We start from the raw sequence: 16,923 nt of genomic DNA, 5'->3' as shown, positions 1-16,923 counted from the left end.
ATGCCTTGATTAACTCCGGCATAAATTTGAAATGCCTGAACATTCAAATTTATCTTTAAAAAATTCCTCCAACTTGAGTGTTTTAAACGTGGTTGTTTTAATAATTTAAATTTTTTTTTACACATTTACACGTTAACATTAACTTTACACATAATATTAAAATTGTAATTTTTTTAAAAGAAATTGTTACTCAAACTTTTATTAAAAAAGAGTAGATTTTTTTGGTGTATTTATATATATATATATATATAGAGAGAGAGAGAGAGAGAGAGAGAGAGAGAGAGAGAGAGTTAAATCAAAAAAATATCGCAGTGTCCGGTTTTATATAAAGAAAATTTGAAAAATGAAAGACAACACAGAGTAAAACGTTAGCGCTTTCATTCAATCTTCAGACGTTTTTAAAATATCAATTACGTTACTTGGTGACGTCTACAATACAATGACGTCATAGTTAAAGTTAACGTTGTAGAGGGATATTGCTGCGTAATCTATAGCGTAATTCAATGAAATATATACACAATACATTAAAAAAAGTTAAGTTATAGCAGTCTGGTGAGGCAAGGTTTTAAAGTTTGAATAAAATGTTTTTCTTTTTCTTTTCTTTCCGTTGCACTCTCTGTAAAAAGTTTATAAAAAGGAAACACTTTAAATTGCCCGCCTCCGTATACATCGATGTGCTCGCTGAGTTTTATTTTCCGGTACTCTGGCTCTTTAATTTGCTGTTTATGCACCCGGATTCTTGTTCTTAATGTAGTCCCTGTTTCGCCGATATAAATTTGTTGCAACCATCACATATAATGGTATATATTAAATTTTTGGATTGACATGACATGTCCGAATTTATGCGGAATTGTTTTCCTCTCGAGTCAATCGAGCTGCCTTGTTTTAAAAACGGACACGTGCCGCATCGTATGTCTCCACATTTAGATACCGTTTTTATTGACGTATTAATTGTAGATGGACAGAGTATCCTCTTAAGGTTCTTTGGTTGCCTTTTACTGTTAATAAACTTGAATTTGGATAAAACGCGAGCCATATCTTCATCAGTTTTGAGAACTCCGTTGAGATGATTGACCACTGGAGCTATATTCGGGTTTCTAGGGTTATGGGTAGTAACAAGCGGTAATATTTTAGTTTCCTTGTTGTTCTGTAAAATTAGATTAATAAGATCCTGTCTATCTATTCCTTTGGCCTTCATTATTCCGTCATTGATAAGGTTGATAGGGTAATGCTGGTCAGTTAAAAATTGTTTTAATTCGTTGAGACGCTGATTTCTTGTTTCCTCATCACTGACTATAGTACATATTCTCCTGGCAAGGTTGTAAGGGATGGCCCTCTTTATATGTCGTGGATGGGACGATCCAAAATGCAAATATTGATGAATATCTGTACTCTTGTAGAAGATATCTGTAGAAATTTTATCGTTCTCCCTCTGGACTAGAACATCTAAAAACGGAATTTTTGTGGAACTTTTTTCTTATGTGAATATGATATCTGGATCTAGATCATTAAGAATATTTTTTAACCTTTGTAATTCCGAGTCTCCTTTATTCCATATGATGAAACAATCATCTAGATATCTTTTCCAGTTCTTTTTCAGAGTCTGACTGAATTCCTCACCGAATTCCTCATTTGTCTTTTTATACAGACTTTTTTCTAAAAATCCTAAGCATAATGTAGCGTATGTTGGGGCCATTTTAGTTCCCATGGCTGTACCTTTGATTTGATGAAAGTATTTGCTATTAAACGTAAATACATTATTCTGTAAAACCAAGTCTGTAGCCTCCAATAAAAACTCCTTTGTAAATCTATTATCAATGTCTGTTCTGCAATTATCAATCCAGAAATTCAAAGCTGTAAGTCCTAGTGTACTGCTTATATTAGTGTACAAGTTGACTACATTCAAATTTACTAGTTCAGCATCAGGATCCACTTGTTCCGATAGATGTCGTAAAAAATCTAAGTCATCCCGGATGAAACTTTTTACATTTTGACATAGTGGTTTCAAAATGATATCCAATAAATTGCTGAGTCGTTGGGTGGGTGCTGCAGGTCCTCCAACAATAGGACGAAATGTTAAATCTGCGGGATGTTCACAAGTAATATATTCAGAATTCTGTTTTTGTATAGCTTCTTTGATTGTTTTCGATTTGTGAACGTTTGGTAACCCATAGAAGGAACTTTCTTTATATTCAAACTCAGTGACAAATTCTTTCTCCTTATCTGTTAAAGTAGAGAAATGTTTGAGTAGCAGTTTTTTAATTTTTTGTAGGATTGCTTTGTTCTGGTTTTCAGATATTTCAGTATAAAATTCCGTGTTTGAAAGCATATCCATTATTTTTTGCTCATAATTTACTGTGTCCATAATAACCACGGCTCCGCCTTTATCCGCCTCTTTAATTACAATATTTTCATCACTCGCTAATGATTTTAAGGCATTGGTTTCTTCTTTGGACAAGTTTTGTTTAGTAGATTTTATTCATTCAGTACTATCTAGTGGTAAGTTCTGAAGCGTTTCACAAACAGTGTCTAGAATGTTGTTTTGTCCTTTCTTTGGGTTGAAATTAGATTTATTTTTCACTAAATCTAGTTGAGTATTTTCATTTTCTTCGTCGCTCTCCGTATTATTGAAATATTCGGCCAGACGTAATTTACGAGTGTATTCTTTTATGTCTTTTCTTAAATTCTGTTTATTACTGCTTGGGGTTGGTGTGTATTTCAATCCTTTTGATAGCAGCTTTATTTCGGATTCGTTTATTTGTTTGGTGGACAAATTGATTATTTTTGGATCCACGCATTTCGTCGTTGCTGTTGTTGTCGTTGTCGCTGGAATCTTTGTCCGTGTAGTGGTTTGCCTACGCCTAAAAAATACTTATTTAGTCCTCTGCCGATGTAAGTTGTACCGTTTCTCCGATATGTATTCCCTAGAGAGTAGTTTGGCCTTACATGCCTGTTATTGTTCCTGCTGTTGTTATTGTTGTTGCTGTTGTAATTGTTGTGGTAAGAGTAACTGGAAGTTTTCCTTTGTTTCACTTGTTGTGTTCCATTGTTTACTCTTTTTTCATAGCCCGTATATTGTGGCACGATGTGCTGTTTTCTTCCATATCTGTTACGTGTATTTTCTTGTGGTCGCAACGTTGACCGCTGTTGCTCATTGCTCGTTGATTGGTTTCTGTTTTCTTGGGTGGAATTTTGATTGACAATTTCAGAAAAACTCGGTTTATTTCGTGCTGCTCTATTTGGTAGGTTTTCGTTGGGCTTTTTCTGATTTTTGTTTTTCACTATACTGTTCCCATATTTTCTGACATAATCTAACTGCCAGATTTCCTTCATTCTCCATCTATCCTGTGATCGCTTTTCTTCCTTCTCACAATCCGCTTTCCACGTGTTTTCCACTATATCAAGTATTCTCCCGCTTGCTTTTTTCTTAAGTTCGCTGCCCATTTGCTCATCAATTTCAATTACCTGATTTTGGCTATTTTCAGATCTCATGTGTAAAAGCTGTATTTCTCCCTTCACTCGCTCATATGTGAAAATAACGATTGAACAAGACACCTTAAAACAAAACAATAATAATGTTTTCTTTGATGATGCAATTTACCTCCATAGTATTCCCGTTCTTTCAAGCCGAGGTTTCACTGAGTATACTGAATTTTGTAGTAAATAGAAAATATTTGCTCTACAGCTCGTATAAAAATATAACACAATTTTCAAAAAACTCTTTGCTAAGGACCCTGAAAGTTGATGTCATAAACTCCATATAAAAGTTATTGATATACCAGCCATTTTAAAACCAGATGCAGTTAAACATTCGGATAAATTCACTCCATGTTGATGAAGTAATATTATAAGACAATTGCAAACACCAGAATTAAAATCAACATTGCTTTCGCATTTGACATAAATCGGCGTGGTATTTTCTCGCAACCATATATCAAAGTATACCGTGCACATTATATTCGTCGCTTTTCGATGATTTTTAGAAGCATGCGTATTAAACTGTTGCAAATACATCCCTGATTTGCAATGATATCTTTTGTAACTGTCGTTTTTCAACACAGTAGTTGACGACATCTTTTTTATTGTAATTTTTTCATGTAATTCCTTCTGGGTTGTATTTAGTCCCCGCCAAAAACAAAAACAGCGATCAGACATACTTTCATTCCTGTAGAAGAAAAATTTGTATTAAAATGGCGTCGCTTGATTTGGTGTTTTTAATCCCCTGTAATAGTTTTTTTTAAGAATCTATACTTGTGTCCATTTATAAACTTAATCATAATACCTTCCAGACAAAAGCTTCGAAACCGAAATGAGGAAAAATGAAAAAAACTAACATTACTTACCCGTTTAAAATACATGCCGACAAAAAAGGTTTGCATTGGTTTTAAGGAACTAAAAATATTTAAATCACATTACTAGGATTTATAAATAAATGTATCAGCTTAAACCAAAACTTAACAATACAATCAATATAGATCAGCGATATGCTTCGATACTACTCTATATCAATAGTTTTACCTCTAAAGACATTATGCTATCGCAATTATCTCAAAATTTAAAATGCGATACCTGTTCATTCTCACTGCGAAGGCGTGGGGAGATATACATTATTATACTGATATTTTTTTTAAACTTGAGTTATTACGTAAATGTAAGTTTACGTGATAAACTGACGTAATTTCAAAACTGCGTTAGAATTGATAATTTACCCAATATACAAGGAATATCCGCTAAATCGTATTCGCTTTGTTCCACATACACGTAATTACTATTCGACACATTGTTTCAACGTTACCTCATGCATATTACTCTTTTATCATTCATAGTTAATATCCATACAGAAACTAGTTATATTTGTTTTCAAATCATGTTTGATTATCTGTATACATTACAAAGCTTTATTATATACTTGGTACAAAATACAGGGTTTTTGAACCCCTTATATGAACAAAGACACGCGCCCTTATCAAATCCCCGGTATCATCATCCTTTATTACACCTTTCCGGAAGAACTTAAAGTTTGCACTTTTTATTCGGGGTACCTCGAATCTTTTCCTTTTTAATGGGGCTAATATTGGAGTCTCGGGTTGATTTGGGGTGTTTTAAGATTGTGCCATGTATTATTCTCTATCTGTTAAACTGTAATAATCCTGATGCTCCGTACAGCTTTGAGACAAGTTGATTACAACGTCAAGCCCTTTACCGAAACTTTAATATCCGACACTTTTGAGGCATTTTGTACCCATCTTGCTGCATGTAACATTCAATAACAATTTATCCAATGAGAGTTTTCAAAAACATTTATTTCATCATTACTATGTAATCATTTCTGTGTCTTAATTCCTGAATATCACATCCGTATCAATAACGTCTTATATCAATATCAAAAGGTGTTCTTCTATCTGTTGTTGTTGTTTACGAAGCTTGATTTCGGCAACTAGTTTGTTCCACGCGTAGTAAGAGCAATTACTTTGCAACATGCATGCCTCTTTCTAAATTCGTGGTTGGTAATAAGCAAATTATACACAATAGCATGCTCTCAAGAGACCGCGCGATGTACATCTCTCATTAACCCGGGGTTATGTTCATAATCTTTGATAAGAACACAAAAATTGTAAATAAAGCTCTTTAAAAACCGCTCTGTCATTTTGTTGTTAATGTGATTAACAACCTTTTTAACAGTACAGTCAAAAAGTGTCACAAAAGTATTATTTCCAAAGAATGGAAAAGTAAATTAGATTACATAATAAACTAAACATACATGTACTAGATAGAATATACATTATGAAAACTTAATAAGACAGTAGATAGAGGCTTGATAGCAAAATGGACTATCATTATGGTATTATCGTTCTTAATTTTTGTTGTAATTGTGTTTTTAGTAAAATCAGGAGGTTTTATTGAACGATATGTTTTGTGATATTTAGGTAAACCTATATCAGGAAAGTTATGTGTATTAACGTTGCTGTCTTTTTCGAGAACGTTTGATTACAGAAAGGTTTTAATTTTCTCTGTTATCTTTGTTCTACATATCGGACAAGATTCCAGTAGAAGTGCACATTTTTCACAGGTTGCTAGATGACCACAAGGTCGAAAGGTCATCTTTACACGACCATCAAGACAGACCTTACAAAGCAACTGCTGTCTTATCGTCGCAACATCTTCGTTTATTTTTTGCATTTCATATCGAAGGAATCTGCAGTTTGGTGATAGCTGTCGATGTTTTTCGGTAAGATCTTCATGAAAATCCAAAGTCATTTCAATTCCACAGTGAAAACACTTCACAATATTGTCAGAACCTAAATGATAACACATATTGTAAAAGCAAATCAAAAATAAGAACGCATACATTTGATATTTATTTTACTTAAAATACTAGTATGCTGCATTCAACATTGATGGTTAATGGCTACATGTACCAGTAAAATCCCAAAATCTCTCGATCTAATTATATTTCAGATCAGAATTTCGTCAATAACTTGTAAGCGTAAAGACATTGGCATTTTTATTTCGATCTCAATTAGACTATTGCATTTCGAAATGGTCTAAATTTCAAACTCTAATCGAATTCGTACAAAAAAGACATATAGCATGACAATTAATTGCATGTTGTTAAATAAGAGACCCAAAGGCCTTTACGTTCGTGATTTCAATAAACATTCATTTGATTTCATTCCAGATTTCACTTTTGAGGAACGGAAAGTAAAACCCATTGGACAGTTTTCAATCCTTTAAGAAGCTGATCATGACACATTGATTAATCAGTATAATTATGTGTAAGTGAGACATGAGTACCGTGCCAATACATGTATGCAAGTGAAAATTATTTCAGTTCCATGGATAATGTAAAAAAGGAGCAACCTAATATAGTAAAATTAATAATGTTGGTCATCTATAAACAAAATATTAATGACAGTCAGATGTGATAATTCAGATAAAAACAAACCCATGCCTATATAAAGTAGTGTTTTATGTCAATTATTGTGAATACGTAGGAAATGAAAGGTGTGTGGCAAGATGAAGTGGTGATAATAAATAGCATACTAAAAATTTAATATATTAATACAATTAAGGTGGAATACTACACCAAAAGTTTATTTTATGGATCGTTAGAGTATCATTTCTGAAGCAAGATTGCGTTGTTCAAATAAGGATATATGCTCTTAATTTTTTTGTATTTCGTACGAAAAAGTAGAAAATGTATTTTGGTTGCAAGTAACGCTCTGTAGAGTTTAAAATTTGTTGTGAATAAAAGTATAATATAAATATCTAATAAATCATATCCAGTAATGTCAATAAGACGTTTTATTTTTTTTAATAAAAAAAATATTTATGAAAATAAAAAACTTCTTTTGTTCATATTTTTCAAACCTATAGATAAAAGTGTCTAAAGAAACGTATTCTATAGAAAGGAAATGTAAAGCAATCATTTTTCAAAAAGAAATTGATTCAAATTGGCGAAATTTTAGAGATATGGCAAATTTTCAAAATTGAACCACACCCGATCGAAATTAAACTGATCCCGACTTGAATGAGAGAAATTTTAAATATATAACAATTTCATGCAAAAACTAGGATGTTTGGTTGTAACATGGTTTGCAATTTAAACGAACAGTATAAAATTCAATCGATTTCTTGTCTGCACATAAGGAAATATTGTTGATTTTGAATTTTTAGCAATTTAAATCGGGATCAGTTTTTTCTAATCGGGATCGGCCATATTTTGAAAATTAGCCATATCTTATAAAATTACGTCAATTTGATTCAATTTCCTTTTAAAAAGTGATTGCTTTTAATTTCTTCTCCATAAGACACTTCTCTTTAAAATATTTTATCCATAGTTTTGAAAAATATGAACAAAAGATTTTTTTTTTTATTTTCATAAATAATTTTATATTAAAAAAATAAAAAACATCTTGTTGACATTACTGGTCATGGTTTATTAGATATCTATATTGTGCATTTATCCAACATCAAATTTTAAACTCTACATTGCATTACTTGCAATCAAAACAGATTTTCTACCCTTTCGTAAAAAATACAAAAAAAATTCGTATAAAAAAATTAAGGGCATATATCCTTATTTAAACAACACCATCTTGCTTCAGAAATGATACTCTAATGATCCATAAAATAAAATTTTGGTGTAGCATTCCACCTTAAGCAATTAGTATTTGAATTTTCAAAAAAAAATAAAAATTCAAAGGCAACAATTCTTTTGAAAATAATGAGTAATATTGGTATTTCAATGAGTCCGGTCTTAGAACCAGATCATACGTCACAGAGGTTTTGAATGATGCAGGTTTTTAAGTTTTTTTCATCCTGATAATTTTCATTGTTTAGCAGCATAGACTTCCTTTTCATAGCATAATTATTCTAAATTTCAGATTTTCTAAACAAATTATCAAGACCCGCTGCTGGTGTTGGGGCATGAATTTCACAGTTAACGCATTATCACAGTGATTTTTCCTTTTTATAATGTTATATACCAAATTTTGACAAACCTGGCTTAGTTATTTCTTTGAAACATGTACAAACGATCAATTAAAAGTTTAAACTACAGATGGCAATAGGTCACCCTTCAGAACGACTAGGTATATAAAAACCTTAAAAAGAGAACTGAATTAAACATTCAGTTATATATGCTTGAATCATTAAATTATCGAAATTACAATTAATATAATTAAAACTATCTTTAACCTGCAGTATTAAAAAACCATCTTACCTTTTAAATAGAATCCGGATTCAGCCAGGTTCTTTGCTCTATGTTTAAGAGTTCCGTTAGCCCCCTGGAATGACGCCTCTCGCAAGGCCGCTTCTGTATACTCACGATGTTTTGCAGACGATATTAATTCAGGATTCGTTTGATAGACAGAATCCCGCTGAGTTTGCGACACCGTACTGTCGTATCTTTGAAAGGCGTGGATACACTTTGAGTTCTTTTTCAAATGTTCTTCCAGAGGATTGTCTCTTTCCGACCAATTGTCATGACTTATGCCACACGCGAAGCATGCTGTTTTAGAGTTGTATCCTATAGTAGAAACATTTGTTAATTTTCGTATATCATTTTTGATACAACAGATATTCAATACAGAGATTATTACCGAAAAACAAGGCACAAAGCCTCATTATTAGAACTGCGGTAAAAAGTAACCAAAAAAGGTTGCAATCTATTTAAAATACAGATCTCTCTAATAGCACAAAGAGAGATCTGATCTCGATGCGCTGTGTGCTACTGTAGAGAATTTAAATCATATTAAAAAGTTATAATCCATGTTCATATACATTTACTGCAATTCAGAAAACTTGATTTATAATTATTTCAAAAAAAGATTTGCGTCTGCTATACAAGCTGCTGCTTATCGTCAAAATACAGCAGGATTAATGTCGCTTTTTTTCAACGTTAACGTTTTAAGAGAACGTTCATTCAATCTTCATACAGTTTTACAGATGCGCTTGCCTAACTCTATATCCATCTTAAGGCTAAATGAACATTGGTAAAAGATGAATTGATCCTAAAAATGTAGGTATGTTAGATAAATGCACACATTAGATCACATAGACCTTGTGATTAAATTTACATCTTAAGATAAAAAAAACAATGATTAGGTTAATATAAAATCAATCAATTTTTATTTTAAAAAAAAGTTTACATCTCCTTCTATATATTTTTTTCATTTTATATACTTACAAAACGCTACGTATAGAAACATTAAGAACAAATGGGATAAATTGGAGGAAAAATACTTCTTTACATGTCTTTATTAATTGGAATTTGTACTATATACAAGGTTGTTCTCAATGGCATTTCTTGGATGAAAATTTTGCAACCGCTGCTAACCTGCTCAGTTAGTTAATTTGCAGTTGTGTACGTCAGAAGTAGAAACGGCAATCGCAACATCCCGCGTCTTTCCAACAGAGCTCGGAAAAAACAACATCAAATGTAATATAACAGCAGAAATTAATACATAAGTACAGTAAAACACGCTCATAACGAAGCGCTATGGACTGGTAATTTTGCTTCGTTATAAGCTTAATTTATTATATCCGTCAGGTAAAGTCACGGGGAATGAAAATCACTTCGCTGTAAGGGTCAATTCATTATCAGAAAGCTCGCTGTAACCGTGTTTTACTGTATGTTTTCCCTAGACAGCCTTGAATGTCTCTTCTGGGTTGATTTTGGGTTGTTATTGAGTTTATTGAAGCTAAGCTTAGATTTGGTATAATAAATTGACCGAGGTCATGTATCATAATATCAGGTGAGGATTAATGAAAACGGCAGGTGTCGTTGTTGCGGATGTAAATTGTAATATATTGATGCGGGTTCAAAAAACCAATCAACCATGAGACGAAATCAAACGATTTCTTTTCTAAACACGCCCAAAGTTTATAACTTCCTAAGATAGTTAGTTTTATAGAAAATTATTTGATAGTGTAAAACCAAAAACATTGGACCAAGAAGCTTTAAAATACCATGTAACATGATAAGAGTGTAAGTTGAGAAGAATTAAATAAATAAATAAATAATAGTCATTCTTAGTCGCTTATATACTTTTGTGAGGCCTCTAAAATGACGAATAAAAGTAATTCTCACTTAGAATAAATATTTAATCAACACAGATAATTATATAGGCAGTAGCTATACAACACGTCGGAATACAAATCCCTTCTACACGCTAAATGCGCCGTACAAATGTAGGTCCGTTTATTTTTAAATGCTGATTCAATTTTTTTTATTACGTTTCCGTTATGCAACATCATGTACTTTGTTTTCAATCACAAAATTACTTGTTAAAACGTAAAACCAAACAATGAATGGCCAATACACTAGCTGTTGGCATATATATTGCGCATTCAATTTAATATTTGCAGTTGCGCTACAATGAGAATATCAAGGAAATTGTGAATAATTTCCGGAATTTTTAAATTCTATTTTAAAAAATCTTCCTGTTAAGAAAGATAACTGGGGCATGCTACGTGAGAAATTGTATTACACTGTACTTGTATTATCATTAAGTTAGTAAACATCGATTTACTTGTAAGTTTACGACGCAGATCCTCTTTTGTATACCATAAATTATGCGAACGATTAAAATCTACTTTCGTTTTCGTAACCCATTCTAAATAGCTCAATTTCAAGCAAAAATCCCAGTTTATGTCTCAAAACATCATCCATTTTTTATCTTGTCGCTATTTCACTGTATCACGTTGAAAAATTTGACAAACCTTCATAGAAATATCCAGCTTCTGCTAAAGCCCGGGCCATTTTCTTGAGGCCATTGGGGGCAGGGTCACTGTAGGACAAGACCCGAGTCTTCACGTTTCTGTACGCAGGATAGCGATATCTGGGAGAAGAAGACACTTCCAAGCATGATTTCAGGGGACCATCAGCACCAGGTGTTAAACAGTCAGGGAAATTCATATTCCCATTATACAAGGACCATATTTGTATTTCAAACAAAATGGTTGTCGACGCATGCCTGAACTTCCGGGGTTTTTTTATATTTATTAAAGGGGGTGGGGGGTAGTTTGTCTCTAATACTTCATTATATGATGATACTTCATCGTGATTTGGTGATACTATGTAATGTGAGGTTACACGGTCTTTCATACAAAATGATCATTCATGAATTTTTTTGAAACGTTTAAAATCGAAACTACATGCAGGAACACGTTTCAACAAGCGTGGGAAATATAGGACATCTGTATTTATTTTAAATGCTTGCTATATCAGAATTCTAGTGGTCATACTTGTTAGTGTATACATACACTGTACATTTAGTATAATATAGAAACATGATTCTCTTGATATAAAGCAAGTGTTGAACAGTGGCCAAGTAGTTCCTGGACAAAATAAGTATATGATATGTATATACAATAACATATACATGTATATTGATATAAAAACGAAAGTTTGTTTTCTCAGGCAAGTAGCGGGGGGGGGGGTAGGGGTTGGGGGGGGGGTCTTTTTCTCCTACTTTTTTGGGTTGCATATTATATATCATAAATTATAAAAAAAAATTGAGCGACGTGGTTAATTTCTAGTTTGCCTGTAAAGATATCGGGTAAGTCTGCCCTCCTATTGCATCACTAGCAGTGCATATTACAAGTAAAAAAAAAGTTGAGTTTTACAGTTATCCAAAAAAGTTGTGTTTTACAGTTATCCAAAATGCAACTTTGGTTAAAAATTGTATCATCCCGATATGCAAAATCATTAGTATTTCAGGATATCACGTAATAATCTTATATATATATATATATATATACATATATATATATATATATATATATATATATATATATATATATATATATATATATATATATATACTTTAATTATTAAAAGACACCCACTCTTGACTCAGCCCTGATTCACGGTGATATCAGTAGCTGTGTAGTTACATGTACATGTATCTATTATTTATTGTAAATGTACATGTACGTACATTAAGCCATGTATCAAGCAAAGAGCTCATCTTTAAGTCAAAACAAAAAAATTGGTCAAGTTTAGTTTTGTTGCAGAGAAAAGAGAAATAAACCACTAAGAAGGATCAGATCTACATGTACGTTAAGATTTATTATAGGATACTTTTGGCCATAAATTATAAAAAATCAATTATTTATGCAAGAATAAATCAAAATAGTCTTCGGGTCTCATTGGGTTTCATCACATGCCAAAAAAGTTTTAACTCCTACGAACTTAAAATTAAGTGTGGTTATGAACCCTGACACTGGCTAAAAAAATTCTTCCAGATTGCCTATGTCACAATATTCCTATAACTAAGACGTGGGTACAAAACGTATCAATCCGCTTGAAATTACATTTGAATGTACAAATTCTCGACATATTTGTATGATATTGCATTTCTATTTTCTAATAAAACGAGTACGACTTTTGATAACAATACGATAATTAATGGAATCCTATACAACCATTTAAATACTATTGTGTGATCTTCAGACGAACTCATAAGAAATGAATTGTATTTGATTTAACATACATTAATTGTAACTTGGGACAGATAACACCTTGTCCATCATCTGAAGGTAGAGTATGTAAATATATACTTGGGAGTTAGACTTGCTCTTAAAACTTTAATCTCATTTGTATAGAAAATATTGGCTTCATAAAGCATCTGAAGCATGCAGTTAAGCAGTTTTACGAATTATGTATCACCAGATGCCTTAAACTGCAAATCTGAGTCTCTAGATACATACTGTACTATATACATTGTATGAATGAGACCTGACACCGTAAGTCTGGACTTATAGATGCTATAGAAAGAGGACTGCTCTTAAACTTTAACTTTCTCCGAAAAGATGCCATATAACCTGGTCATTCGTCAGGTACATTGAAATCCTAGATGTATAATCCATGCACCATCCATACAACTCTTGTCCATTAAGGGCATGAAACTGCTCCAGAAACTCTGACTTGGGAATATGTAGTCTGTCCCCGTTATCGCTTCCATCACGTTTTGATGATTTTTAATTAGAATACACATACCTGTGCAAGAAATTCAGTTGAAATTGATAAAAGGGAATATATACAAGATATCTTCATTCAAATTGACATGTCATTTTTCCCTCACACAGGAACGAAAACAAATTTCTTTCGGAGATTTTTAATCGGAAATGTTTACACCTTTTCACCATTCGAAGCTTAATCGGAATACCCCGCACAATTTTTCAACGTTATCATCCGGGCTATTTCATGGCTGATGCAATGCAAAATCCCCGTAGACTTTCTATTTTGGGTTGTGTATTGAAAACTGAAGCAGTATAGGGGTTTCAGAACAGATAATCTTTATATTAGTGGATGAACGTACTCTGAGCACAAAGGTATTTATGATATCAAATAATCAAGCGTAAAGTGGTGGAAGCAAAAACTCGGGACAGAGTATAGTAAGAAATAGAAGTAAGTTTATTTCTTACTCCGATTCGAACACAACTGAAGGTGCATACTGTTAAGTTGGCATTGAAGTTTGTAATATTCAGCTCTCTTTAAATCATTTTTGTACAATCTGTTAATGTATTACAAAGCAGTGAGTGAATTGATCCTGTAATTAGAGATTGCATATTTGCGTAATTGGGTAGTCTCCTAACTCCATCAATGCCCTACAGTACCGATCAGACCCAACCTAACACCATAGTAACCCCAACTAAACCCCGAGATTACTTTTTGGGTTTACTTGGGGTTTACTTTGGGTTTACTTTTTGAAAATGTGGGTCCCGCGGGGTTTACTTTGCGTTTATTCGGGGTTTACTTTGGGTTTACTTTGAAATTACTTTTAAGATCAACTGTATGCACTGGAGTGTGAATCAGACTGGTATTTTATCATACCATCCTACTGCCTGTAATTCCTACCATTTGTATATTCCGAATACACAATTAGCGTCTGCTTTCAGGGGTATACTTCTGACTGGGTTTACTTTCTGTGTCCACTCTGGGTTTACTTTAAGTTTACTCTGGGTCAACTCCAACCCGAAGTAAACCCAGAAAGTAAACCCAGAGTTTAGTTTGGGTTTACTTTCTGTTAGGTTGGGTCTGATCGGTACTGTAACCCTATTACCCTCGGTTAACTTCATTTCGTTTGTTTTCAAATGCGATTATGAATTCATTTTTCGCATGCTAAATTTGCAATTAAATTTCGAAAATTTACAACCGTCAAATGTAAGAATAAATCAAAACGAAGAACTATACGTTCCGCACATGTGCGTTGTGAGTTCAATCAATAAGCACTTTTTCCTGGGTGCAAAGAAATATCGATATTTCGGACGTTCTTTTGCAGCAGTCAGTCCTGCATTATATAGAAATCGACGTGAAAGATATCTTAAATAGTGCTTAAAACATCTGTGAAAATAACTACGTTTGATTTAATGCACTACACTTTGATAAACATTAAATTAAACAGGCAATAAATTTGCGTAACGTATATAAACACTATATGTTTTATGTATATATTTACTAAAGACACCAGAAGAAAATTGAAATACCTATTTAAAGCTGCTCGGTCCGATTTTATATCAAATTTTATGCACGCTCTTAAACGATGGTTATGCTTACTAGTATATGTATAATAATAGACATTGCAGTAGTTTTTACTAGTCAATTAAACCAAATAATTTCAATGAAGAAAAATACGTACAAAATTTGCTAACAAACAAACGACATAAAAGGGTACCACGTTAAAATTTCGCCTCATGTTAAAATTTACCCCTGACGATGAGACGGGTATGGTTGTATTACGACTTTGACATCGCATTAAATAAAGGTAGAAACAATCAGACAAGCTACAAATAAACATGTGTACGTTTTGTTCGCTAATATTTCTAAAGTTTGGTTTCTTTACAATCGATGCATAGTATGCGGGTTGAATAACCCCAATCATTCGGAGGACGAAACCAAACGGTTTCCTTTTCTAAAAATTCCCGTGATGCACTTTGGTGTTTGTTTTTTCGTTTGCCCAAAAAGAAATTATTTTTATTTACTTTGAATATTTCTAACTTTGAAAGGAGACCGATTCTGATCGTGTAAATAGGAGAAATTCCATAACTGTCTAAGATAATTGGTTTGTATGGAAAAAAATTTAATACTGTAATTAAAAAAAAAATCGGACCAAGCAGCTTAAAAGGCATGGTCACGATTATAGTCAAATTGTATTTTTTTCTGTTTTTAATGTTAACAATGCTCTCTATATAGTAAGGCAATAATAATAGGTATGTTTAAAGGTGTGAATCCGAGTTTAAATTTCAAGTTAACATGAAATAAAAAATTGATCCATTTCTTAATCCTATTTTTAATAATTTTGTTTTGATCGTGTTATCAAAAGAAAAGTTTGCCTAAAAATTGCTGTACTTATTATTAAATTCATTTCTTAAGTCAACAAAATATCGCCATGTGAAAAATATCTTAATTTTAAAAAGGATTTAAAGTAATAAGAACTCTTGTACCCAATGTAAAAAGGATTTAAATTGTACTAGCGCTTTTAAAATTCTTTTTTTTTTTGGGGGGGGGTGTAAGTGGAGGTCTGCATCTAAAATATAAACAATATTTCGTGCTGCATGAGCATCAACAGATTGAATTACCACTTATGATTCTTCTTCCTTGGGTGCGTTCAAAATTCAAACAATTTATACAATAAGAAATCAAAGCAAATCACACTTATCTACCGATGCCTCACCTAGATAATAGAATCCATCATGGGCAAGTCTACCGGCTTGTTTTTTCAGATTTTCTGGTGCACTATCAAAGGACAGGATACGAGTTTTCACACTTGCATATGCAATGTTTTTTATCCGTGCAGAGTCTTCATTCTGCAGACCTTCTGCCATGTCACACCATTCCAGTTAAAAATAGCAAAGGGGATTTTTGCTGGACGCAATATAAACAAAGAAAGATAACTCTTAATCCTCATCTTGACTGCCATAACCCGACACGAGTTAAAATTCAAAGCTTTTTTAAACTTTAATTTCTAACGTAAATGTAATATATTTAGACTTACTAGTATTATAAATCTCAGTGATTAAGTGCATTACAGTTTCACATACTCACTCCGAATGAGGTGAGCATAATTGAAAATTGCGATCTAATGGAAAGTGAATGTGTTAATGAACAGCAGTAGTAAAATGATATTTAAAAATTTTATACTAGAATTCATTATGTAGTTATGTAAAACAGAGAAAAAACTGAGACTTATTAACTTATTCATATACAGTGGTTTGGTTCTTAAATTCCAACTCCAAATATTCACGTTTTTCTTGCCTGCATAATGGTTGTTTAACAAATAATTTATTGTGTGTGTGCGGGGGGGGGGGGGTAATAAGGCAAACATCTTATATATCGTTATCGCTCACACTCATTTCAAAATAGGAAATGTTTTTGTTAAAGAATAAATAGTTTTCCTTTATATTCTTTATTAT

The 16,923-nt window shown here is 32.5% G+C and overlaps 1 protein-coding gene across 2 annotated transcripts; it reads right to left on the bottom strand.

Annotated features, from left to right (window-relative positions):
* Positions 1–5,282: 5,282 nt before the first annotated feature.
* Positions 5,283–16,369, bottom strand: LOC117680425 (baculoviral IAP repeat-containing protein 8). Of its 2 annotated transcripts, none has more exons than XM_020067155.3 (3): positions 16,185–16,369; positions 8,726–9,031; positions 5,283–6,299 (listed from the first exon to the last, which is right to left on the bottom strand). In XM_020067155.3, the coding sequence occupies exons 1-3, from the start codon at positions 16,333–16,335 to the stop codon at positions 5,989–5,991; spliced, it is 768 nt and encodes a 255-aa protein (XP_019922714.3). In that variant the 5' UTR covers positions 16,336–16,369; the 3' UTR covers positions 5,283–5,988. The 2 variants fall into 2 exon arrangements, with proteins under 2 accessions (XP_019922714.3, XP_034334538.2); XM_034478647.2 differs by lacking the exon at positions 16,185–16,369 and adding an exon at positions 11,227–11,495.
* Between the last annotated feature and the right edge of the window lie 554 nt (positions 16,370–16,923).

This window comes from Magallana gigas, chromosome 9 (genome assembly GCF_963853765.1).
Source record: "Magallana gigas chromosome 9, xbMagGiga1.1, whole genome shotgun sequence".
Classification (NCBI taxonomy): Eukaryota; Metazoa; Mollusca; class Bivalvia; order Ostreida; family Ostreidae; genus Magallana; species Magallana gigas.
Note: the sequence above shows the minus strand (reverse complement) of the source record. Positions and strands in the feature narration are given on the sequence as shown.

Bases quoted from the DNA above. Each gene is read 5' to 3' on its own strand.
- LOC117680425 (XM_034478647.2), bottom strand. From the start codon at position 11,422: ATGAATTTCCCTGACTGTTTAACACCTGGTGCTGATGGTCCCCTGAAA. The intron at 9,032-11,226 runs GTTTGTCAAATT...TTTCTACTATAG, and splicing joins AGCTGGATATTTCTATGAAG to GATACAACTCTAAAACAGCA. The intron at 6,300-8,725 runs GTAAGATGGTTT...GTTATCATTTAG, and splicing joins ATCCGGATTCTATTTAAAAG to GTTCTGACAATATTGTGAAG.